The sequence below is a fragment of the Abrus precatorius genome, unplaced genomic scaffold (genome assembly GCF_003935025.1).
Source record: "Abrus precatorius isolate BTA unplaced genomic scaffold, Abrus_2018 Scaffold11, whole genome shotgun sequence".
In the NCBI taxonomy this organism is placed as follows: Eukaryota; Viridiplantae; Streptophyta; class Magnoliopsida; order Fabales; family Fabaceae; genus Abrus; species Abrus precatorius.
Genome location: NW_020874303.1, coordinates 25,286,908 through 25,312,088, shown reverse-complemented (window position 1 = coordinate 25,312,088; position 25,181 = coordinate 25,286,908). Strand labels below are relative to the sequence as shown.

Genomic DNA, 25,181 nt, shown 5'->3' with positions numbered 1-25,181 from the left:
TCATTTTAGTTTTGTTGTTATTAGGCTGTTTAGCCTCCTATAATAATAATAATAAAAGAAGATAAAACCAAAATCTTAAACTTTCATCCATATAAATATACTATATAAATTTTTTTTGTATTATTTTCTTATCATTTTATTTTAATTTTGTTTAATTTTAAGCAATATTATTTTTTAAAATAATATTGCTTAACATTCAAAAGACATTAGTAATAAATACCTGTGAATATATTTTTCTATAGAAAGATTATATAAAATGAAAACACTTCATTTTATTATAATAGACAATATACTTGGGCACTGATTTATTTTTTTTTAAGAATTTAAAAGCTGCAATGATATGTCTAGGTACATATTACATTGTTAATAAATCATAATAGATATCATTTTAAAAGAATTAAAATTTTATAAAGATGTAAAATAGAAAAAAAATAATTTTAGTTATATTTATATAAATTAAAAATATATTTATATAATGTGTTAAAATTTGATTTAATTTAAATTTATTATCAATGATGAGAAGAAAAATTAAGGAATACAATTAATTTTTTAATTTATATCAAAATTTTTATTAACATTTGAATATAATATTCTCTAGTATTATTTTTGTATTATTTATAATAAGTGTGAAGAGTATTTAAAAATTTAGATAAAACTATAATAAAAAATAATTTACACTTAAAAATACTAATAATAATATTAATAATTTATTATTTATTAATTTTTTAATACTTGTTATGATTCTTATAAACTTGAGAGTATATTCTATTATTTATTAATATATGAAATTATTTTTACTATTAATTTTATATTAATAAACAGTAAAATTAATGGTGATTTAAAAATACATTAATACATTTTTATTTTTAAAGTATTAGAGAAACTACAACCGTTAATCTAAAGAAATATAAAATACTTTTTCAAGTTTACAGGTATTATAACAAGTATTTATTTTTATTCTGCGTATAAACACAGAAATTAAAAAGTCATTGAAAAAAAATGACAAAATCAAAATTCCAATGCGTTGTGGATTAAATTTTGCTGTGTCTACATGGTTAGAAACTTCCAATAATTTGAATGGTGAAGAGATTCTTTAAATAAATAATATCCACGGAAGTCATTTTGGACTGGGCATGCCTGACGCCAAAATCTATATAAATTACGATATATTCTTAGGTACTATCTTTTGTGAAACAATGGAGCAAATGATGAAGCAATTTTCAGAGATGTTGAAAACTTCCACGTATATGGGCGTTCAAGCAAGTTTGCAGGCTCTGAACTTGAAAAGTCAAAAGCAGTTCATGTGCCCCAAATGTACAATTACCCTACAAAATACTAAGAAACATTAGACAACATCTGAAGACATTGTCCCCTCAATTTGTGGCCTAGCCAAAAGAAAAGGTCAACCTTTTATTCCCTTTTCTCTATAAATTGAGGGCAATTAACCTCTACGTACCACAGCACCCTCAAAGCCAAAACCATCAAATAGAACACTACTTCCAAAATGTCTTCCTCAAAGCACATTTCCTTTATTCTCTTCTCATTCACTTCGGCTTTCCTTCTCCAAACATGTCTCGGAGCCTATGCTCCTCTCCTCCATTTATGTTCAAACTCTCAAAACTTCACACCCTCTAGTCCCTATGAAGCAAATTTGAAAACTCTCATTAACTCGCTTATCTACAAGACACCTTCAACAGGTTTTGGGGTAGGCTCAGTGGGCCAATACCAAAACCAAAAAGCCTATGGGCTTGCTCTTTGCCGTGGTGACGTGTCAGCCTCAGAATGCAAAACTTGTGTCTCTGAGGCAACCAAAGAAATTCTCACTAGTTGCCCATACAACAAAGGTGGAATCATATGGTACGATTATTGCATGTTCAAGTACTTAGACACTGATTTCTTTGGCAACATTGACAACACAAACAACTTCTCTATGTTGAACGTGCAAAACGTGAGTGACCCTTTAATGTTTAACTACATGACCAAGGAATTGTTGAGCCTTCTTGCCCATAAAGCTTCTGTGAGCACTAAAATGTATTCAACAGGAGATCTAAAGGTTGGTGGAGAATCACAGAAAATTTATGGGTTAACTCAGTGCACTAGAGACCTTTCTAGTGGCGATTGTAAGAAGTGTCTTGAAGATGCAATTAACGAGCTTCCAAGTTGTTGTGATGGAAAACAAGGAGGCAGAGTTGTAGGTGGAAGCTGCAACGTTCGATATGAGATATATCCATTTGTGAAAGAGTAGAACAATTACTTGGTTGAGGACGACGTGGTTGAATAAGAATTTTAGACAACGTGTGAAAGACTGATAAATGTGACATATTCGAATGGGCGTTACATAATTAACCTCCTTGCATTTGTGGCATATATGTGTTGTCATATGCATTATTTATATTTATTTGTAGCATATATGAGCTTTACCCATTTGCCTCCTTGTATGAGTTGTATCTGTAGGCTGTAGCATATATGTACAATCATGTGTGTTGTATTAAAGTTGTTCAATGTATAATCACCATTATATTATTCTTAATCATATAATCATACACCTATAACTTTTGAAAAATAAAATACAAATAACTCTCAATTTAGACCGAATAATATGTTTTTGTAGCAGAGCTTCTGCCAATCCCAAGTTACCGTAGATTCATGCCTTTCCAATTTTGAAGTTAGATAAGATTAAAATTTTGGAAGAGAATCTCTCTGCTGTAGTCATGCTTAAAGGCATAGTCTAGAATTTTAACTTTAGAAATGCTCATAGTCTTAGTGGGCAATAATGCCAAAGCTCATAATAACATTTCACTAATTTAATTTGTTGTTGTGGAATATCATTTTTATGGTGGTACCGCAATATTTGTAAAGACATGCCCTCTCAACATATTTTTCATTATAAAATTAGGAAATGTATCATTAAAAATATAAATAATCAATAGTTAATAATTGAATAATTAATTTTCTCATGCATTTCTCAAGCTTAAGATTAGTGTTTATGCAAAAAGAAATGCTCTGTGTTTAGAATTCTAGTTCATCTACTTTTACAAAAGTAGTTGTCCAGCTTAAAATTTTCAAATTGTTTAAAAATAAAAAATTAGCATCTATTCTTAGAATTAATTTTACAAACTTAAAAATGATAAAGCTTTATTAAGAAAATAAGTATCTATTGTATAAAAATATAAAGTTAAAATCAATATTTTTAATAAAAAATTATTTTTAGATGCTTAAAATCAATTTTAATTAGTAATATTAATAGAAGCGATAAAAATAATTTGTTCTTATATTCTTTTTCTTTTCTAATATTATATTCAAATAGTTTATACCGAAGACATTAGTGATTAAGCACTAGGAAAAATGATGTGTATAAAACAAATGTAGTGATCCACCAAAGACAAATGTCATTAGGCACTTGGAAAAAAAAAAATCTGTCTAAGACAATAATTGTGATACACTGAAGATATTATTACGTGATTTACTGTGTTATTGATGGCTTTACTGTGTTAACTCTTACAATCACGTATTTTAGGATATTCTTAATCAACTTTTACGATTCACATAGTGATTAAGATTAAAATAAAAAAAATAAATTATTCTATTCTAAATATTTTTTTGACGAATTATTTTGTTCTAATTTATTGTTTGATAGTTAATAAGATAATTTAACTTATTTAATAGATAAAAATATTATCTTAAAAAGACAGAAATAAGATAAAATAACTTTTTCGTGTTTTACCCTCGTTTTTCACTGATCTGTTTCTATCACCACCATTTTATTGGTATAACTACCGCTACACCTATGAACATATAACATATTTTATAAGATTAAAAAATAAACAATAAAATATTAATTAATAATAATGTATACGTGAACCTTATATGATTTATATTTTTCTAATTTTTAATGAAAAGTTAAAAAATTTAAAAATCAATCGAAACTAATTTTCTTCAGCTAATTTTTATTAATTTTAATTTAACCAATTTGATTTTTTTTTTTTTGTTTGCATTGGTAACGTGACTAATGCAACAGTTTTTCAATTAAATTGACCCACTTTAATTTTTTCTTCTATGTATAATAAAAGATTCAGTAGATCACTTTTTATAAACATTATTTTAACAAATATTTTGTAAAATGTTTGACATTTATGTCAAATGAAACAATGACTTGACCAAAACCAATAAACCATATATTTTGAAGAATAAATAGAATGAAATAGTCCCATGTTTGAATTTGTAACTATTGGGTAATTGCAAACCAATTAAATTACAAAAAAGAAAATGTGAACCTAAAATCAGGATGATAAAAGTGTTGTATTTTTTTTGTTTTGAGACATTTTTTAAAAGCGTATGTCCATAAAAATATTTAAAAAATAAAAAAATAATTATATTCAACACATATGATATCAATTTTAGATTTCAATAATGAAATGATTCCAAAATGTAGGCTTAGCCCAATGATCACACAGCACTACTGCCTAACAGGCTAGCAAAAAGGGTCCAAAGAACATGTAAATATCTTAGATGAAGCAAATGATTTTCTCTATAAATAGCCTCACACCCTACAATCCCATCGGCAACATAATCAAACAAAGAAGACAAACAATATATATTAAACATAAAAGCTCAATGCCTTCCTCAAAGCTCTTAAACATTTTCCTCTTCTCTCTGATCTTAGCTCTCCTTCCCCAATCATCCTTTGGAGCTGACCCTCTGGCCCATTATTGTTCATCTTCTGAAAACTTCACAACCCAAAGCCCTTATGAATTAAATTTGAAAACTGTCATGACCTTACTCATCTATAATACCCCTTCAACAGGTTTTGGGGTTGTTTCAATGGGCCAATCCCAAAGCCGAAAAGTATATGGGCTTGCTCTTTGCCGTGGTGACGTGTCAACCTCAGAATGCAAAACTTGTGTCTCTGATGCGACCAAAGAAATCCGCAATCGATGCCCATACAACAAAGGTGCCATCATATGGTACGATAATTGCTTGTTCAAATACTTAGACACTAATTTCATTGGCAACATTGACAACACTGTTAAGCTCTATATGTGGAATTGGAAAAACGCGACTGACCCTACATCGTTTAACTCCAAAACTAGAGAATTTTTGAGCCAGCTGGCCCAAAAAGCTTCTATGAATCCTAAATTTTACGCAACTGGTGAGCAAAAGTTTATGAATTCTGATGCCCTTTATGGGTTGACTCAGTGCACTAGAGACCTTTCTAGCATTGATTGCAAGAAGTGTCTTGATGATGCAATTAACGACCTTCCAAATTGTTGTGATGGGAAACAAGGAGGCAGAGTTTTGGATGGAAGTTGCAACTTCCGATATGAGATATACCCCTTTGTCAAAGATTAAATAACCCAACCCTATGGACTGAGCTTGATCGGTTGACCTCCTTGTTGGCAATAAAGATAGCCCTCGTTATGCTTTTTAATTAAAAAAAATGTTAATCTCGAGTTTAAACAACTATTAAGTGTATATAGAAGAAATCGTGTCAATATATGTATGTAGAAAGTTGTGTATGACAGGTTACTTGTTCTGGTTGAGCTTCATTAATTTAGAAGAACGTGAGATGATCAAGCTCTAATATTAGATTCATGCTTGGCTGTTGAATTTTTCTCCTGCGTTATTATTATTATCTAATAAGATGACCACTTCATGTCTTAAAAGTGGCCTATGATTATACTTTAAACCATCTCCTTTTTTCTTGCGTATGTAAATCCTTGAATTTGCTAATATCTTGAAAGAGTCGTTAAAGAAAAGCACTGCCCTTGGATATTTGTACTTATGTTTGTACGTGTTTTCCACTTGCGTAATTTAAGTGCGTCCCTCCAATTGGACTCTACTGGCAAACCACTACTCTCAAATCAGTTTTAATCTCCAAAATTACACTCATTCTAGCCCTTATGCTACTAACTTAACTTAAACCACTTGTTTCAATTGCTAGTTAAATGATCATGTGGAAGTGGAAGTAACCCTTTCAAGAAACTCTTAGGTAAACACGTTTTGTCATACAAATTCTCATATATCAATAAAATTATGTAGGTGGTATTAAAAATGAATGTGTTTTCGAAAAGAGTAATGTTTATTGTACTATTAAAGAGGATATTTTTGGATGTCTCTTTTTATATTTGATGTCTATTTTTTAAAAATACATATATACAAAAAGATAAACCAAATAATAATAATAATATATGATATCACATACAAGATCAATTTTTAATAATTCAAATAACATTTTTTATAAAAAAATATTTTACTCGTCATTTTTATAGCTTAACAATCATTTTCTTTGAACTTTTAGATTGGGATCCTGAGAGATCTGAATTCAGTATAGTTGTAGTAACACAGTGCTTGTACTTTTTGCAATATTTTTCATTTTTTTAATTATATATAATTTGTGCAAATCAATAAGTATTGGTACTCTTCATTTGACTGTACTAATAATAGCACCCTTTCAACCGCACTAAATTAATCGAGTGGTTTGTAATGCTTTATTTATGGGTATTATAAATCAAAGAGTACTAAGGAGGGAAAAAAAAAACAGAAGCATAAATATAAGCTGCTAACAAGTTTGAACTGAAAGCTAGCCCTGATTAATAGATGCATTAAATTGATGCCTTCTCGAAACAAATGCTCGTAGCTGCGAAACATGGAATTTCACCGTTGTCAGTTAATGTTGTTGCGCTTACGTAAATATATGAAATGTAATGCTATCAATCCTAGTAAATACCACTTTCCTCTGCATTTTTATGATGTTCCTTGTTAATTCCTACTTGACAACATATAAGAAAATACTTTAATACTCTGGCACGATGGGTTGGTTGGGTACTTGGATTAGGTGCACCACTAGGGAACAGGCAAAGCCTCAAAGTGATTGCCCTGTACATTTCTTGCATTAATTCCACAAATCATAGGAAATTTTTATTTCCACCTCTCTTGTGCTGCCAGATTTTGATTGGTTAGATTAGACTCGAGAAAACTTCCTAGTGAAATTTTTTGGTCGAATAATGTGCGTGCAAGTGAACTAAGTCACAAATTTCAGATAGTGGAATTGATAAAATAGTTAGTATTTCAAATTATAGATGTGGAAAAGGCCAAACTGGAGTTGTTGTGAATCTAACAACTATCATCTGAAAATTCTACACCTGTGAATCCGCCAGGTACCAACCACCCAAACGCCTCCAACCCTTCCTCATAGACAGAAAAATTAGTGTTAAGGAATCAGATGGAAGAGTCAAGACAGCCAGGAAAGAGTACTTCCTTTCCATCTAAAATAATCCCTCTTATTTGCATGACTACAACAACTCCAGCATTGCATACATTATCATCATCATTACCATTCTAAAAAGTGTGCTCCAAATTTCTTTATGCCTCTCTATATATAGACTTCTAAACTAATGTCAATCACATCCATGCAATTAACTTTGGTCAATTCTCATCTCTTGTGACTCTTTTCTGTCTCTCACACACCACAATTAGCAAACATGGGTGCACCTGAAATCATTATCAGGGTATCTTTTGTGGCTATACTCATCAAATTGGCCTTGGCTACAAATTACAATGTTGGAGGACCAAATGGTGGGTGGGACACAAACTCAAACCTTCAATCATGGGCATCATCCCAAAAATTTTCAGTTGGAGACAGTCTCAGTAAGTCACTAGCATGCATCCATGAAATATAATGCATGATCTTATTTGTAAGTTGATGACATTGGCATTGATGTATGCAGCTTTCCAGTACCCGCCAAACCATAATGTGGTTGAAGTTTCAAAGGCAGACTACGACTCCTGCAAGCCAACTAATCCAATTCAGTCTTACAATGATGGCACCACAACCATCCCCCTCACTTCACCTGGAAAAAGATACTTCATCTGTGGGACAATAGGACATTGCAGCCAAGGAATGAAGCTTGAAATAGACACTCTTGCCAGTGCAACATCTTCTGCCACACCAGCAGCATCTCCTTCACCTGCAGGCTCACCAGTTATTCCATTTATTCCCTCTACAGCTCCAGAAGACTCTCCTACTTCACCTGCAGAACCTCCTGAAGATATTCCCACAGCACCAACTCCATTGTTTGAAACACATATTGAAAGTCCTACATTCTCTCCAATTATTCCTTCCACTGAATTTCCAGCTGCTGATTCACCTCTTGCGCAACAACATTCACAAGACTTGTCAGATTCATCAACCAGGAAAGGAAATATACAAGCCTCAGTTGCTGCAGTGTTTACCTTTCTAATTATGTTTATGGCCTACTAAGACGGGAAATATCTTATTCAACCATTGCTTCTTAGTTTATTTCGTGTGAAAATTTGTTTTGGTGTTTCTCTTTGTCACTTTGGTGTGGTTATTGCTTATTATACTAAGAGTATGTTTTATTAGTCGATAAAAATATCTCTTGTCAATGATGATATTTGATTTTATATACTATTGGTGAAACTGTTTTTTGGATCATCCTACCAAGTATAAGCTTGCACTTAGCGACTGCAAGTCCTCGAAACTCTGCTTACAAAAATCACTCTCAAGGGAATTTCCCATAGCAACTTCAAGACAGGTGAAAAGGAATTCCCATACATTAATACACCACAGAAATTAATTTGCCTCTCAAGTCCAGTGTGTAAGTACGAGGTGGTATGACCCAATCTCCTTGTAATCATTCTCTACACTCACTCTTCCTATAAAAGCTTCTCTCTCTGAACCATTAACTCTCCGCAGAGCTTTGGCTCAGTAGCTATGTGGTGATTTTCTTGGTGAAAATCTTGAATCTTATATTATCTGACATAGTTGAGTATATTGAAACAAGCAGGCTCTTTCTCATATTGAAAATGAAAGAAATATAGGTGATAAAATAGACAAATAAGTTATTGGCTTTTGGTTGAGAAACTTTGCCTTTCTAGAACTTGGAGCTAGAAAAAAAACATAGCAGCAAAGAATCAGTTAAACTCACTTTTATTTTCAATCATGTCACACACTTGATAACCATGACATAAAGCATATTCTTATTATAGTTTAGACAATAGCAGTAGCAGGACAAATTTATCTTATTAACGAGTTTCCCAGCACACTTTCCACCCGTGACTATAGAAAACACACAACAGACATGATGGATAACTTGTACAAATATATAACAAAGAAAGTGGATGCTGACCACTTTATGCAACTGGAGGTCGAAGCAGATGATCCTTTGATGTATCAACTGCCGCAGGGGACATAAATTGCCACATGGCAATTCCAGGGTAACCAATGAAAGGTATCATCTTGTGGCTAGCTACTTGTCCTTTAGCAGCTGGGGCTTGAGGGAGAAAGTTTGGCTGTGCATTAGTCAATTTGACCTGCTGCTCCAAATTTTCTTTTTCTACCTTCAGCCTATTCTTCTCGTCACGAAGCTCATTCTTTTCAGCCTTCAAGGAACAAAAGTTCATTACTACTTGAAAGAAATAACCATATTACATCAAAATAACCTTTAGGAATCCAAATCACCTTCAATTCTTTGATTTTTGCCTTTAATTCATCATTCATTTCTTTCAGTCTCTGGGCTTCATTTCTTAATTGGGTTACCACTCTAACCGAGTCGCTTAGTATTGCAACTTTGTCTGTTTTGGGCAGCCTACCAGGCTCCAAGATGGAACTCAGTTCCACAAACCTTAAAATCATGTCAAATTGAGGACATGAGATTTAGAAGACTAAACTCAATCAGACAAGATGCAAAATAATATCATGCCTCTCATTCAGTTTATCCCTTCGCACTTTCTCACGGCATGCCTTGGAGCCAGATGCATATGATTCAGACCTTAACCTGAAGTAACGGTTGCAAATGTTTTAGGGAAAATAATAAAAAAGAGAGAAAGTTGACACATGTAAAATGAGACACAGCAAAGCAAACTAATCACAAATTTTGAGATTAATAGCCTCCCTCTTTCTGCATGAAAATTTAATGACAATATCAGAATCATGTCAGATTTACAGTCACTTGATTGAGCTTAGCCTGTAGGTGATAATGATATACTAAAGTAAAAATAAGCATAGCAGAGAAGTATACTTAACCCTGCATGCCATCAGTTGACTAAGTTTGAATATAATCACTGTTAACCGAGTAACAAAGGAACATAATGGGCATTCCGCACTTCCAATCTTCAAATTTATGAAGAATATCAATTAACATATCAGAAACACTAGTAATGTTCATATTCTTTATTATGACTAATAATGATTAGTTAGCAGAGACAATTAAAAGAATAATTTCAAAATTCAGTTAACAATAATATTTTTTCACTCAAACCCACATTCACTTCAATACATAGCAATAATTTCTTCTTCTATATTCAGTTATTCACACATGGAGAAAACACTCAAACAGTATGTAAAGTTCTAGTCGACAGACTTTGGATGATTGGGTCCTCTATTCTAGTAGAATCTCATAATTCATAAAGCATGCCATAGGACAGGCTTCAAATTGTACAAATTTCTAATTTTTCCTTGTTTTGACTCATTTATCCCTTCTCCTTGGTCAAAATTCCAAGTCATAGAACTTTGAACCCATTGAATAATATTTAAACATTAGTGAAGGTACAACTTATATATTCTTTACAGAGCCACAGAAGGGATATTACCGCTTTGAAGGGCCATTTTCAAGGACGGTTGAATCCAGTGAGTATTCCATTTCCAAGCTGCAATTGTAAAATAACCATCATGAGACAACTCCACTTATAGGAAACAATAAGAAACAAAATATTCACTACAATTCTCATACTCAACAACACTCCGTGGTATGAGAAAGTGGAAGAAGAATAGAAACTACAAAGGGACCTCATATTGGAAAGACCCTTGAAGGTGTGACTCTGAGTCTGAGGCACCCAGCTGAAACCACCAGAGTCAGCAGCCATGAAGTCAGCAGCGGCAACACAGATATCAAAGCCATAATCATAAAGCCAACCTGAAGAATTCGTCTCCATGTTGCTAGCAAGAAGGGAGAAGAAGAGTGTGTATCAACTGAGGCGAATCAAGTGAGTAGTGAACAGCGTGAGAATATAATACTATGTAATGTAACATAAAACATTATTCATTTGTTTGTTCCTTTTATTTGATTTGTTCCTTATCTTGCGTTGTAAGGGTAAAGAGAAAGTGATTGTGATTATGAGATTGTGACGGAAGCAGAAGATTGTGTCATGCTACAACAGTGCTCCATTGCCAATTGGCATTACATTGCATTACGTTGTTACAGTGTTTAGGACCCAAGTAAACGCCATCCCTCCTTGCTTGATGCCATTTCACATGCAAAGCATAGTTGACCTGTCAGCCACATTATTATTTTACACACACAAAAACATTAAATCATTTAGTGGCAAAAGAATTTTAACTTTAGTTGCTAACGTCAAAATATTCTGCATAATAGTAATTCAATTATTTGTTTAATGGATAAACGAACAAATTATTATTACCTAGTGATGTCTACTTAAATGAAGAGACGAAAAGAATATTTGTGTTTTACCTAGTCATCTTAAATTTAATATGATACTGTTTGAAAAAAAACAGATGAGTTTATTAAGTTTAATATGAAAAAAAATAGTTTTGTTTGGCCCAAAAAACAGGACTCTCCGATGAAACCAAAAGTTTTTCATCATGGTATTAAAAAAATGTTTAAAACTGTAAAACATTTTATTTAAAAAAACATTTTTTTTAAAAACGAACTACCGCATATTTTGAAAATTTACCTTATTGTTTGATTAATGCTCTCATTATGTGCTCTTTGGATGCATAATAAAATCCAACTAGCCCTTTTGAGATGGCTTGATACATGCCGTCAATTGATGTGATGTCTATTAACAAATGGTTTAGGAATTATATCACAGATTGAACCAAAACTACCTTCTATTATACTTCTAGTTTAATAATTAGGAGAATGGTTGATAACACTTGATAAGATGTCGATATTTAAAGAGATAAAAGAAAATAAGAAAGGATAGGGATTGATGTAATCTAATGGGAAAAATAAATAAATAATGTTAAATAAGGGTTATTACAGTTAGGGTATTTAAAATTTAAATTATTAATAAAATAATTCAATTTATGGTTAAGTTAATGTTAAATCAAATAAATTTTAATATAGAGCATAATTTATTTACAGGTTAATTAAAGGTATATTTGAATTTGTTGGAAGAGATACTCACCTTAGTATTCTTTGTCTAAAAAAGAGAATAGCCATGCGCGGTAGAATGAAGGAAACCAATTGATACATGTTAAAACTAGGATTAGATAAGATTATTTTGGTATAGGAAAAAAGCTTTAAGGAGATTTTAAAAAAATGGTATGCTTGCTAAATAAAAAAAATACAATTTTTCTATGAAAATAAAAATATATTTATCCTATCTCAGAATTTTTTTTTTAAATAAAAAATAATTAATATGAATAATTCTATACCATGTTTGTAATTTTACTATTAAAAATATTTGAAAAAACAATTTAAATTAAATAAATTCTTTTAAAATTACATAACATGCAGAAATATAGAACTTTTTTTATAATTAATTATTAAAACAATCATTTTTAACAGCTAAGTTAAATATACACCCATTCTATCTTTAAAAAAAACATTGACATGAACAACTCCCACAGATTCGAGAATCTGACATCACTGTTCCAGTTAGGAATAAAAGAAAAACATGTCTGTTATATCACTGTTAAAACCGTTTCATCATTGCTGACGATAATGAATTATACTAAACCATTCAAATTAATCTTAAACATTACAATCACGGTTACACAAAGTTCATGTGTGCAATGCCAAAGACAACTCTTTCTTCTATCATATTTGTTCCAATTTGGGCGGGGAAGGACGTGGCTGTCCCCTCAAATTTTTAGATTAAAATTGGCAGAAGTATACGTTTAATTATCAATTTTTGTAATATGTTTAATAAAAATAAAGAATAAAAAGTTATATGTAATAATTTGTATAAAAGATCATGAATTTTAATATATTAATAATATTAAATAATACAGTGGCCGAAGACAACTGGACTAAGCATAGTAGAGTTGGCAAAGTGGAGCGGTTCTAAGCCGTGCGATAAAATGCAAAATTTGAACTTTAAAATTTGAGTTTAAAGTCCCGAAATGTTACTGCCATACATACCCAGGTTACGCGTACAATGTGCAGGAGCAGATTCTTTTATATTGTGCCCATTTTCACATAGCAGTTAATTAACATTAAAAAATATTTTTTTAAATAATTATGGTTTAATAATATAAATTGAAAATTATTTAATGTGATGTGTTTGTCTTTCCTTTTGTTTTGATTATTTTGAAAAAGTCAAAGCGGAAACAAAATTTTGGCACCCACCATCAATATATATGCTGTTCTCTATCCCTTGTTTTGTTGTTTTCGGCTTACATTGAGGGAGAGTGTGCGTGTGCTTGTTCATGCGGTATTTCACAGCAAGACGAGAAGGAAATTGAAATGTTGGGTCTCACTGAATATTATTAGATTTCAGTTACTATTTTCAACAGATCCAAATGAAAATCCATTCCAATTGTATTTCGATATACCCTGACTTCAGTTCATGTTCACTACAAATGAAGCGTCAGTGTCGGATTGTAATTTTGTATAAGGATGATTGTACGAAAAGAAAGATTAACCATGAATCAAAGGAAACAAAATTTATTATGAAATACTATTAAATTTCTCTTTTTATAATTTTTAATTAAAAAATCACTTTTAATTTCAAAACCAGATGAAAAATACTCGATACCATTAACTTCCAATGTTAATAAGAAAAGCTATTTGAAATAACATGACAAGTATAAGACTAATTGCACCCTTTGGACACAACAAAACTACAACAAAGTGAAACAATATACTGGTGTAAGAAATTGAAAAAAAAACGATTTGTTTGATCAAACTAAGTATTGAGTATCTATTTTTTATGGGCATGCAAAATTTGGAATAAAATAAAGAGGATGCAAGTGTTTACTGATTAAGGAGGAGAGCCCAAAATGATGTATTTAACAGAAAAAGGTAAAAGAAATGGAAGATAAGATAAAGATGAAGCGTGGCCGTACTGATTAGATTCCGTTACCGTTGGCAACAAAACTTCACAGCTTGCAACAGCACAGTAATTTTAACAGTCAATACATAAATAGAATCAAAAGGAATATGCAGACAAGAAAGGGAAAAAGTTAACTGCAGTGTCATCATTGAAAATCAATATAGATGCCAGGGACGCCTCTGTAAATTTACAAGCCCACCCTCAAATTATCTCCATACTTATTAATACATTAAAAAACAACCTCATCACCTCACTAAAAATGTGAAAATAATAATTAAAAAAAGAACACACACAGATCCACCACCAACTTTCCTTTTTCTTTTTTCCTCCCATTATTACAGCGATCGAGAATTTAAGAAATCGAGATGCTGTCAAGAAAATTCTAGAACCCTTAATTGCCGTCACCGATCATGCGTTGCGAAAATGCAGTTAGCCAGCTATGAAATAGAATGCACAGGACCTGGGGTCACCAGCGCCGAGCCCGGTGTAGGTGTACTCGTAGGTGGTGCCGCCACACTAGGAGGATTTGGAGTGGTAGCTGCCGGCGGCGGAGGCGGTGACTGCAGCACTGGTGGCGGCGGTGAAGATGGGATAGAATCAGGAGGAGAAGGGGTGGTAGTGGCCGGAGGAGAAGGAGGGATGGGGTTTTGAGTAGGGGAAGGTGGGGTTGGTGAATTAAAATTGGGGGTTGGAAATGTAATTGGAGAGGAATCGCAAGAGCCATCGGAACATCTGTTGAGGTTGTTGTGATGATGGCGGCGTAGGAACCCCAATCCTAGGACTAGACCCAGAACAACGAGGACGGTGACTATGAAAATGAAGATCTTTGTTGCTTTACCCACGTAACACATTTCTTCTTTCTCTGAAATTTGGAGTTGATGGTGGGGGCTTTGTCTGTCTGTCCTTGTAATTCTAGTACTGATGCTTCTCCTGGTTTTGTTTAGCAGAGATGGGTGTGTGTCTTGTTGGTTCTTTTTCGTCTTTTTCTCATGGCGTTTTTTGGGGGAGGAGGCGGAGAGAGAGTGTGAGTGTGAGATGGTGCATGTCAAGGCTATGTGGTAGCTCTGATTGCCTTATATAAATAAGGTTAGGGAGTGGTGTGTGTTTATGTGAGCACGTGAAGGGTAATCAAGTGTTAAAAAAAGGTTAAATGGCAATGCCTAATAAGGACCATGGTCAAGGTCACTTTCCACTTTACTGCACACTGGCTGCTGCTAACTGCTAAGAGCTTTTATAACATACTAACGTAACATATAAATGACAGTCTGCTAGAAGCATTATTGATGTTAAACTCTTGTTTGGCCATCAGCATAAGTCACTCTACCCCCAGAAAAATATTCTTTTACTTAAAGAAATGTTTGCTGAATAAAGTAGGCATTGGATATTTAAGTTTTATTTTATTTTTTCATTTTCTATATAACGTTCTTTTTCACTGGTTACACTAGAAAATAACAAAAAAGATACGTATACAATTGAACATTATAGCAAGCAGAGAAAAATTACTGGGTCAATTTTCACATGAAGGAATCTACTGTAAACAAGGACGGATCACAAGTAAAATTCAACCGTTAAAAAGGCAATAGTCAATCAATTATTATAGAGAACCGAGTCTGACAGACATGCATGTCTGCCACGTCAATGTTCCTATCAGGCTTGTCTCTCTCATGTTACTAAATTATGCTTGTTTCCCAATCCAAGTAGCTGTTCTCAGTTGGGCTCGGCCCAAACTTCTTATATGGACTACAAAGCAATAACAAAAACAAAATATCTTCGTTTCATCAAATCTGGGATAACAACTTTTAAAAGTTATATGATATCATTCGTTCTTTATTGACGGTAAAATATTACTTTAAATTTATCTGACAAGATCATGTTTGTAATTAAACATAGCCTATTCTAAACTAAATTTGATAGCATATTTAACTATATTGCAACCACAAAAAGTGTAAAAAACTTTAGACATAACTTATATATTAAATGTGTTTGAAAACAAATTGTTGCATAAGAAAACAAGTTTTAATAAAATAATAAATATTATATATAAATTAATTATACTTGACTCAAATCTTAGAGTGACATTACAAGACATACTTTACAAATGCAATTAATCTATTCTAACTTGGTTTAACAATGATTTTATCTTATTTTTTATTTTTTTACTAGACATTCTTTTCACTTATTGAATAGCAATTAAAGACTCATTTAAATTAAGACTTATTTATATTTTTAGTCCTTATAAATATAAGTTATTTTATAATTAGTTTTTATAAAAAATTTTATTAAGAAATAATTTTTTTAAAACAAAATAATATAAAAATTGATCCTTATTATTAACCTCCTTTCTATAATGCAGCTCAACACTCTACATTAACTATCTTGAGGTTTAATCACATTTTATGTGACATATCACATTATTTATTATTTAAAATTAAAATTTTACAAATAAATTTCTAAACCTATTTTATATAATTACATAAAAATCTTTTTTTCTTTTACAACCCACTACCTTTTCATCACTCCTACCCCTACTCCTTTTTCCCATGGTCACTCCTTCTTACACAACCACTATCTCTCTTTCTTCCTCCTTGCACCCTCACTACTCCCCTTCACCCTCACACTCCTTTTTATTCCTCTTCTCCCACTCTACCTTTCTCATCCCAACTCCAACCCCAACCTTCACTCTCCCCCTCCTCCAACCCCACTCCCCCCTCTCCCACCCCTTTCCGATACTTATTCTATTCTCCTCCGTACCTTCAGATGTCTTGAGTGGATTAGAACACCCTCTTTCTTTAGACGAATCATGTGCTGGTTGCATGAACAGTTGCATTTTTCTTTCATGAACTTTCTGGAAATGAGCAGGGGCATGTTGTGCTGGATTAGTTTGAGGACCTCTGTAGTAACCTTAAAAAAGAGACAATGCTGAATCTCAACCCTTAAAAAAAAGGCATGTAACTCGGACAAAATCTCAACTTAGCATTGATAAAATAACCTATTGGAAAATACCGAGCTTTGAAAATATTTGATACCAAAGACATCTGAGTTACTTTGGGCAGCAATTTGGCTTTATAGGGCCACCGAAAAGGAAGAATATTTGAACTATTTTTTGTACAAAGCTTATGACTTTGGTGGGACCACTTGGGCCATGACTGAATTCAGCTAGGATGTTGAGTACACAAGTCTTCAAGCCATTGCTTCCATGGTAATTATAAATCTCCCTTTACAACTTACAAGGGTATTTTATAATTCATGGCAACAACATAAAGTACTACCAAGTTTCGTAGTGGGAAGAGATGGGGGGTGAGGTGTGAGAGTGGAGATATGATATGTCACATAAATTATTATTAAATTTTAAGGTGGTTATACAGTGCTATGTAGATTGTTGAATTAGTTTTTCATCAGTTAATTTAACACTAAATAAAAAAAAAGTTAATAATAAAAATTAATTTTTAAATTATTAATTTTAAAAGAATCAATATATAACAAAAATATTTGTAAAAATTAATCATAAGAAAATTTATATTTATAAAAAATAAAAATATAATTAAACCTACAATTAAACATTCTCGCAACTAGACAGGGGGAAAGTTACAGGATCAATGTCAATTATCACATATAACCGAGCCTGGTCTGTCATGTCAAATAGGTTCCTTTGACTGTCTGATATTACAAATAGAATATTACAAATAGAATTAGTGATACTGGGTTCGGCCCAATTAAAGCTTCTCATATGTACCAGCCTATAAAGCCCAATGTCCAAACCAACGGAATCCACCGCACAATGCAAGTGATAAAGTGATAGACAAGTGAAAGAAAGATGATTGACGATACACTGGTTCTACATAAGAACGAATTTGGTTTCTGAGTTCATAACTACCACATTCAAACCAAAGATTAGAACGCGGCCAGAAGTAGTAGCAGAAATAAAATAAGAAACAGTAAAAAAATATTGCTGTTTTCAACAAAATGTAACGACAGACATCTGTGTTTGTAATAAAAATTCCAACTTTAAAAAATATTGCTGTTCTCAACAAAATGTAACGACAGACATACGTGTTTGTAATAAAAATTCCAACTTTAACCTGTGCTACTGAAATTACTGAGTATTCTTGTTCTCGTTCTATTTATACGGAATGCAAATTTGAACAAGAAATTATTCATTTTTTATTTATTTTCTTTTATTTATTTTTTTTACTTATTTTAGGCTACAAAATTGATTTTACTTTTTCAACACATTAAGAGTATACATAGTGTCTCAGATCTAAAGGTGAATTATTCATTCTTCTACTTCATCAGTTCTTTTCCGATAGATTCCTTGTTCATTCCATGCAGTAGAGTTTCGTGTAACTACATGCAATTAGTGTCACGAAGCAACGTTGAACACCGCCAAATATGGAAAACGTGGTGAACACATCCATTCGTGGAATGGTGGGAATTACGCTTGAGTTTCGAGAAAGGTATCTCCATCATGGAATGTCACGGACGAGTGGAGTTATACGTGTAGAGAGAGCAAGGAAGCCATCAATGGAGCATGGCTTCAAATTGGATTGTAGTCATCTCAACAAGCAACGAGGTTTGCCTTTGAAAGCTTCAACTGCTGAATCAGAGGTAACCATCATTCTCCTTATTGCAAGTAACCATAGTAATAGTTTACTGTATCGTCAAGTTATGGCCAGACGTTAGACTTCTTTTGTATGGTTCATCATCCTTGGGTGCGTTAGCTCTTTCTTGTTTTCATTTTCTTAAATTATTTATTTCTGTGTCCACATATAGTTTTAGATTGGATTAGATTCGCATTTCCTCGTGACCGATCGAAATTTTATATAAGCTTATAACATAAATCGGATTGACTATTGTACGGTGTCTGATTCATGGATGGTGAGTCAGTAGTGATAGGGTGAAAGAGACCACCCAGGAGATTATTTGTGTGGTCCACGCTTTCAGCTGTTTATGTTAATTGTTAGCTAATACATTTTTTCACAGTACGGGGGATGTGGAATAGGTGAAAGAAAATAAGAAATAAACAAATGGAGATAATAAATGATACAGTGAAAAAATGAAAATAAATGTAAAAATATGTTAGAGTGAGCGAAAAAATCAAAATCTCCAGAAGCGCTTTGCAAGAACGGCTGAAGAGTGTAAAGAGAGAAAGAGTACACAGGCTTACAATGGGGAATTAGTAACTGATTAAGGGGAGGTTGGAGAATGTGTCAATTTGGTTATCATAATAACGTGGGAATAAGCGGGGAAAGTTGCAGGTTGAGGGACTATTAATCATTGAATGCGTGCTAACATTACCAAAAGTTTGAAATAATATTAAAATAGTTTAAGAGAATTTTTTTTAATTCATTTCAATAGATAATTTTTTTTTTTTATGAATTGTGTCTTTAGATCATATAACAATTATTCCTGAACTGCATTAAGCGATTTCTAGTTGCATAATGACCAGTTTGTTACACGAAAGTCACTATGCATTGCGCATTGACACTGAATAACAGAAAATTTCATTCACTTCAATTTATCTCTGGACTAGTTTTTATCCCGTTTTTCACCAGAGTACCAAACACTCACTCAAATAACTAACTGCGTAGCACATAAAGCTTGGTGGCTAAGATTTGTCCCTTTTTTTTACACCATGTAAATAAAAAAATTTTACCCTCTAAAGAGAGCAGGGAATGCATGCATACTGTTCCTTGTGCCAAGATAACGCAGAAACACTGTATAATGATCGGATGGTTTTTTAATAGAATCTCTAATTTCATCCACCTCTCATGGTAACCGAGAAATTCTGCTCTCATAAAATGCAGGTCCAAATTCATACAACTCACGGAGATACAATGCTTGCAAATTATGTACCAGTTTATGTGATGCTCCCCGTACGTCATAAACTTTAAATTTCTGCTTACATCTATACTTATGCAAAAATCTCTAAGTGTTAGTTTAATTTTGAAAATGTGATGGTTGTTGTTGGCAGCTGGGAGTTGTTTCAAATGGCAATGTCTTGCAAGACAAACTGAAACTGGAGTATCAACTCAGAGAGTTACACGCAGCAGGTGTTGATGGGGTTATGGTTGATGTCTGGTGGGGTATAGTAGAATCCAAGGGACCTCAGCAGTATGATTGGTCTGCTTACAGGTCCTTGTTTCAACTTGTTCAAGATTGCAAATTGAAGTTACAAGCCATAATGTCATTCCACCAATGCGGAGGCAACGTGGGAGATTCTGTTAACATCTCGCTCCCAACATGGGTACTTCAGGTTGGAAAATCAAACCCTGATATCTTTTACACCAACCGCAAAGGTATCAGGGACAAGGAATGTCTATCCCTCGGAGTGGACAATAAACCTTTGTTTTATGGACGAACTCCCATTGAGGTTAGCTTCACTTCTGGACTCTAGTTTATTAAGTCTTATCACTAATCCTATATTTCTAACCACATGCACGTCCAATTTTGAACACTTCATCGTGAACTGAAAGAAGCCTATTACAAATTGCTTTGTCGTTCTAGAAAATTGCTTTATCATGAGCTCTACGTGTTACAGCTTCTTGCAAATTGGTTTATGACTACCAATTCAAGCAATCAACTATACTTATTCCATCCGTTTATAAGGCAGTGATTGATAAGATGTTTGCTTCTTGATGTTAAAATCGATTGTCTTTTGTTTGATACAGATGTATAGCGACTATATGAAGAGTTTCAGGGAGAATATGGCAGATTTTTTAGAATCTGAGCTCTTGATAGACATTGAAATTGGACTTGGACCAGCGGGAGAACTCAGATATCCCTCTTACATCGAAGCTCAGGGATGGGTATTTCCTGGTATTGGAGAATTTCAGGTGAGTTTGGACCATTTGTGCATAGTTCCTTCAAATATTGGATATATCACTGCAAATAAATAAGGTTGTAGCTTGAAGGTACATAATCATTATTCATATCAATAAGAATAAGCCTTCAAACTTCTTTACATTCATTTGAACTGTCGCAGTGCTATGACAAATATCTCAAAGCTGATTTCAAAGAAACTGCAGCAAGGGCTGGCCATCCTGAATGGGAGCTGCCAGAAAATGCTGGGGAATACAACGACACACCTGAGTCTACAGAATTTTTCAGATCAAACGGCACTTTCAAGACAGAGAAAGGGAAATTTTTCCTGACATGGTATTCCAACAAGTTGCTGATCCATGGTGATGACATCCTGGATGAAGCCAACAAAGTATTCCTGGACTGTAAAGTGAAGCTAGCAGCAAAAGTACACTCTTAAATACATATAGAGTATTAGTGAGCCCTTGCTTTTTGCATCAATCAGTTGACATTTTATTATGAAACAGGTTGCTGGAATTCACTGGTGGTACAAGGCAGAAAGCCATGCTGCAGAGCTTACTTCGGGATATTACAATATATACGGTAGAGATGGATACCGACCTATAGCAAGGATGCTCTCCCGACACAATGCTATTTTAAATTTTACATGTCTTGAAATGAGAAATTATGAGCAAAAAGCCGAAGCCCAAAGTGGAGCCGAAGAGCTTGTTCAACAGGTAATTTATTTTAACATGAGTTACAATATAATTCCAACAGAATTTTTCATTGATGTATATTCCAACTCCATGACATGTATGTATATATATATTGTGAAACAAATTGTCCTGTCCACTGTATAATTTGTTTTAAATTCATTTGTGTACATAAGTGTCTGTTAGTAAATGCATAGTTTTATTCCATGCGTGTATCCTAGGTCCTTAATGGAGGGTGGGCGGAGAACCTTGAAGTTGCAGGGGAAAATGCACTTTCAAGGTATGACCGAGCAGCATACAACCAAATCCTTCTAAACGCAAGACCTAATGGTGTTAACAAAAAGGGTCCTCCAAAAATAAAGATGTATGGAGTGACATACCTCCGTTTGTCAGATCGGTTACTGGAGCAACACAATTTTGATATATTCAAAGCCTTTGTAAGAAAGATGCATGCTGATTTGGTAAGGAGTGTAACTGCATTTAATTAAAGATTAAAAGATATTTTGTGGTGTCTGAAGTAACCAAAGCAAAAATTTACAGGATTACTGTCCAGACCCAGAGAAGTACTACCATTTCACGTTTCCTATGGAGCGTTCAGGGCCAAGGATTCCACTCGAGGTTCTTCTTGAAGCTACCAGACCAGTGGCGCTTTATCAATGGTATAAACAAACAGACATGGGCCTTAGTGATGTTACTGGTTTTCTTGATTATATGGTAGCTATTATATTACGTATATTCAAGCTACTAAAGGTAAACTAAAAAAAGGAAACCACCAGAAGGAGAAGCAAGATGTGAAAAGGAAGCTACAGTTTATTAAAAGCCTGGTACACTGCCATTCACCATGTGGCGCTACGAAATGGCTTCAGATATTTTGCTCCGTTGACTTTGCACGTTCTTTTGTATTTACAAGCCTATATAATACACCTTACCAAATTGTACCAAATATTGACGTTAATAATGCTATTTTATTATAATTATACTACAAAGAAAATGCTAAATGACAAAAATTAAAATAAAAGTTCAAGATGAAATCACAAAGTAGATGGCAAGTAAAAAATAAATAAATCTTTCTGTAGTAATTTGAAAAGCTTCTGAGCTGACATCACTTGCTAATTTGACACCAAGTCGTAATCCGCTATATTAAAAAAACTTACGAGACAATGGAGATGCGGGGTATCGATCCCCGTACCTCTCGCATGCTAAGCGAGCGCTCTACCATCTGAGCTACATCCCCATTTGTTTTGTTGATGCAGGGTAGTAACAATATTAACTTTTTCTTAAGGGAGCAAACTATATTTCAAATTAAATTGTCAACAATAGAACTGCGCATTTGACAAAGAATAAAAGCAAAGCATAAATTAAAAGATCCAAAACTATTGAAAATTTTTACGTGGAAAAAAATCTCACAGTTTTAGACCCCAAAAAAAAAATCACAGTAAAATCCGCTTTTTTTTGGGTCGGTTGTCTAGTTAAAAATATAATGAATTTCTTAGAGAAAAGCTAAAAAGTTTATATGAACTTTACTTTTGAATTATGCAATGCTATTTTTTAACTTTATCTTTTTTGTTTCTTTTTTTCAGTTGCGTGGATCATTCTCACGGTGAAATACAAGAGTGAACAGTGGACATGTTGAATTTACACTCTCTAAAGTACTAAATATTTTCAGAATTTTTGTTTTCTGATATGACACAATTGTACTATTGGCTATTGATTTTAATAAATGTCTAGATTATTTTCCTTGCCCTCCTAAGTCTTTCTTCTGTATCTTAATTTTGCGTTACCTAAAGAGGATGGAATAGATTTAACTGGAATTTTTCATAGCAAATCCAAAGTAAACTAAGATAGCATAGTTTCCAAATAATCTTAATCGTTAGAACTAGCAACTATAAAGTAATTTCCAATAAAGGACGCTACGCTTAACAATATGTCACTTAAAATCACCATGTGGACAATCGACTTTACGTGTAAAATGCATAAATCTCACACAGAAAATTTCTGTGCTCAGAATGCTGTCATTAAAATGGAATTTATTAATTTTAAAATAAATTATTTCATATTTTTTATTTTTAATCGTATTACATATTTTATCATACTTTTTTTATAATTATAAAAAAGTTACACAACCTTATTGTACAAAAAAGTTCACTTAAAAATACACTCGTATGTCTTAATATTTCTTTTAGCATTTAATTATAAATTATCATGTAATTAAAAATTATTAATTTTTATAATTATTATTTTTAAAGTCATATCTGCACTATTTACAATTGGTTATTGATGTAAAATTTATATTGATATTGTATTAAAAATTAAATTATTAATTATTGTAAAAATTAATAATTCTTTTTAGTAGGACACTTTATTATTAGATAACACAATAAAAAATTTAATTTTATCACAAAATTACGTGAAAACCATATTAAAAAGTGTTTATAATAATTTTTCCATGATAAAATTCTTCATCTATCTACCTCAATTTACAAATCTGGCAAATATCATAAATGAAATATATTGATACAAGAAAACATTACAATGCAATCTAATAATAATAATAAACGAAAATTAATTATTACAGAGCCGATTTCAACATACCATATATGGTTACGAAAAATTTTCCTCGGGCACTATAACTGCAAATCCAATGGCTATGAAGGAACGAAATGAAATAAAGCTTAAAGTAGGATTGTGATAGTAATAGAAGATATATGTCAGTGGATGAGTGGAGAGGATAAATTGGAGGTCAATGATAATGGTTGCAATTTTTTTTAATCGTTAGTACACACATTTGGTAAAGCTTTAGAAAAGGCAAACCCCTAAAGCACTAAAAGCAAGCAGAAGTGCAGTTATCTTAATCGCTAATCAACAGAGGCAGTGGCAGAAACGTAATAAGCCACACTGAATAGGCCATGAACAAAACACAAAATCCCACCAATGGACAGGAAGTGATGGTGAGTGAAACCACAAGAACCCCTTGACTTGTTGTTTGACGATGTCCCTATCACCAACATGCTCAATCCAACAGCCAACACAATCCTGATCAACAACACTACATGTAATTAAAATGATAAAATAAATAAAATTTACTATAATAAGTGAATGATTACCATGTTAAAATGAGACATGCCATTGAGAGTTGTCTGTTGGGAGAAGCCTTTTGAAGCTCTTGTTGAGAACAAAGGCAATTGCAACCACCCACCAAATTTACTATAACATGGGCTAATGCTAAAAGCACTGCTGCACCCAACCCCAACATGAAAGCCTTGTGACTCGGGTCTCTACACTCAAATATCCACAATCTCAAGTGCTTAACCTGTTTATTTAAAACAACTGTTGTATCTTAAAATATAGCTCATTGCATTAAAGTTGCACGTATATAGAAACAAAAATAGCTTTAAGCATACCTTGTTTTGGGCAATTTCAGCCTCGATGCCAAGAATCCCAGCTGTGATATCCATGACCACAATTAAGAGACACAGAAAAATGGCGGCACCTCTATCCATTTATGAGGGAAACTCTTTGCTTCTAGTTTGGTTGTTGCCTAGTGCTAGTTAAGAAAGAGTGGGGAAATATCCATATATGAAGGGTAGAAAAAGTATATAGAATTAGATTGGTAGGAGGTGGGTTAAGTGG

The 25,181-nt window shown here is 32.9% G+C and overlaps 7 protein-coding genes and 1 non-coding gene across 8 annotated transcripts; 4 read left to right on the top strand and 4 right to left on the bottom strand.

Moving 5' to 3' along the window:
* Positions 1–1,489: 1,489 nt before the first annotated feature.
* Positions 1,490–2,295, top strand: LOC113856441 (cysteine-rich repeat secretory protein 38-like). Its single transcript, XM_027488257.1, has one exon. It carries the CDS (start codon positions 1,505–1,507, stop codon positions 2,243–2,245), a length of 741 nt encoding a protein of 246 aa, XP_027344058.1. The 5' UTR covers positions 1,490–1,504; the 3' UTR covers positions 2,246–2,295.
* A 2,319-nt stretch (positions 2,296–4,614) lies between these two features.
* On the top strand, positions 4,615–5,349 carry LOC113856476 (cysteine-rich repeat secretory protein 38-like). The gene has a single exon (XM_027488304.1). It carries the CDS (start codon positions 4,615–4,617, stop codon positions 5,347–5,349), a length of 735 nt encoding a protein of 244 aa, XP_027344105.1.
* Positions 5,350–7,481: 2,132 nt separating this feature from the next.
* LOC113856475 (uclacyanin 1) lies at positions 7,482–8,260 on the top strand. The gene is made up of 2 exons (XM_027488303.1): positions 7,482–7,647; positions 7,728–8,260. The coding sequence occupies exons 1-2, from the start codon at positions 7,482–7,484 to the stop codon at positions 8,258–8,260; spliced, it is 699 nt and encodes a 232-aa protein (XP_027344104.1).
* Positions 8,261–9,027: 767 nt separating this feature from the next.
* Positions 9,028–10,953, bottom strand: LOC113855418 (transcription factor ILR3-like). Its single transcript, XM_027487056.1, has 5 exons — positions 10,808–10,953; positions 10,612–10,668; positions 9,723–9,797; positions 9,482–9,644; positions 9,028–9,402 (listed from the first exon to the last, which is right to left on the bottom strand). The coding sequence occupies exons 1-5, from the start codon at positions 10,951–10,953 to the stop codon at positions 9,154–9,156; spliced, it is 690 nt and encodes a 229-aa protein (XP_027342857.1). The 3' UTR covers positions 9,028–9,153.
* A 3,361-nt stretch (positions 10,954–14,314) lies between these two features.
* Positions 14,315–15,065, bottom strand: LOC113856384 (vegetative cell wall protein gp1). The gene has a single exon (XM_027488181.1). It carries the CDS (start codon positions 14,889–14,891, stop codon positions 14,478–14,480), a length of 414 nt encoding a protein of 137 aa, XP_027343982.1. The 5' UTR covers positions 14,892–15,065; the 3' UTR covers positions 14,315–14,477.
* A 2,792-nt stretch (positions 15,066–17,857) lies between these two features.
* Positions 17,858–22,532, top strand: LOC113854649 (beta-amylase-like). The gene is made up of 9 exons (XM_027485788.1): positions 17,858–18,005; positions 18,370–18,645; positions 19,845–19,913; positions 20,012–20,410; positions 20,709–20,873; positions 21,023–21,286; positions 21,366–21,575; positions 21,773–22,012; positions 22,092–22,532. Exons 2-9 carry the CDS (start codon positions 18,430–18,432, stop codon positions 22,308–22,310), a joined length of 1,782 nt encoding a protein of 593 aa, XP_027341589.1. The 5' UTR covers positions 17,858–18,005; positions 18,370–18,429; the 3' UTR covers positions 22,311–22,532.
* A 180-nt stretch (positions 22,533–22,712) lies between these two features.
* On the bottom strand, positions 22,713–22,785 carry TRNAA-AGC. The gene has a single exon. It is a non-coding gene; the product is annotated as a tRNA-Ala (tRNA).
* A 1,507-nt stretch (positions 22,786–24,292) lies between these two features.
* On the bottom strand, positions 24,293–25,088 carry LOC113856382. Its single transcript, XM_027488178.1, has 3 exons — positions 24,953–25,088; positions 24,656–24,861; positions 24,293–24,584 (listed from the first exon to the last, which is right to left on the bottom strand). Exons 1-3 carry the CDS (start codon positions 25,049–25,051, stop codon positions 24,407–24,409), a joined length of 483 nt encoding a protein of 160 aa, XP_027343979.1. The 5' UTR covers positions 25,052–25,088; the 3' UTR covers positions 24,293–24,406.
* Between the last annotated feature and the right edge of the window lie 93 nt (positions 25,089–25,181).

Excerpts from the sequence above, each read along its gene's own strand:
- LOC113856441 (XM_027488257.1), top strand. The coding sequence starts at position 1,505 with ATGTCTTCCTCAAAGCACATTTCCTTTATTCTCTTCTCATTCACTTCG.
- LOC113856476 (XM_027488304.1), top strand. The coding sequence starts at position 4,615 with ATGCCTTCCTCAAAGCTCTTAAACATTTTCCTCTTCTCTCTGATCTTA.
- LOC113856475 (XM_027488303.1), top strand. The coding sequence starts at position 7,482 with ATGGGTGCACCTGAAATCATTATCAGGGTATCTTTTGTGGCTATACTC. Across the intron at positions 7,648-7,727 it reads TTCAGTTGGAGACAGTCTCA|CTTTCCAGTACCCGCCAAAC; the intron begins GTAAGTCACTAG and ends TGATGTATGCAG.
- LOC113855418 (XM_027487056.1), bottom strand. The coding sequence starts at position 10,953 with ATGGAGACGAATTCTTCAGGTTGGCTTTATGATTATGGCTTTGATATC. Across the intron at positions 9,798-10,611 it reads GAAAATGGCCCTTCAAAGCG|GTTAAGGTCTGAATCATATG; the intron begins GTAATATCCCTT and ends CCGTTACTTCAG. Across the intron at positions 9,645-9,722 it reads AGGGATAAACTGAATGAGAG|GTTTGTGGAACTGAGTTCCA; the intron begins GCATGATATTAT and ends CATGATTTTAAG.
- LOC113856384 (XM_027488181.1), bottom strand. The coding sequence starts at position 14,891 with ATGTGTTACGTGGGTAAAGCAACAAAGATCTTCATTTTCATAGTCACC.
- LOC113854649 (XM_027485788.1), top strand. The coding sequence starts at position 18,430 with ATGGAAAACGTGGTGAACACATCCATTCGTGGAATGGTGGGAATTACG. Across the intron at positions 21,576-21,772 it reads CCGAAGAGCTTGTTCAACAG|GTCCTTAATGGAGGGTGGGC; the intron begins GTAATTTATTTT and ends CGTGTATCCTAG. Across the intron at positions 22,013-22,091 it reads GAAAGATGCATGCTGATTTG|GATTACTGTCCAGACCCAGA; the intron begins GTAAGGAGTGTA and ends AAAAATTTACAG.
- LOC113856382 (XM_027488178.1), bottom strand. The coding sequence starts at position 25,051 with ATGGATAGAGGTGCCGCCATTTTTCTGTGTCTCTTAATTGTGGTCATG. Across the intron at positions 24,862-24,952 it reads CTGAAATTGCCCAAAACAAG|GTTAAGCACTTGAGATTGTG; the intron begins GTATGCTTAAAG and ends TTAAATAAACAG. Across the intron at positions 24,585-24,655 it reads GCATGTCTCATTTTAACATG|GATTGTGTTGGCTGTTGGAT; the intron begins GTAATCATTCAC and ends GTTGTTGATCAG.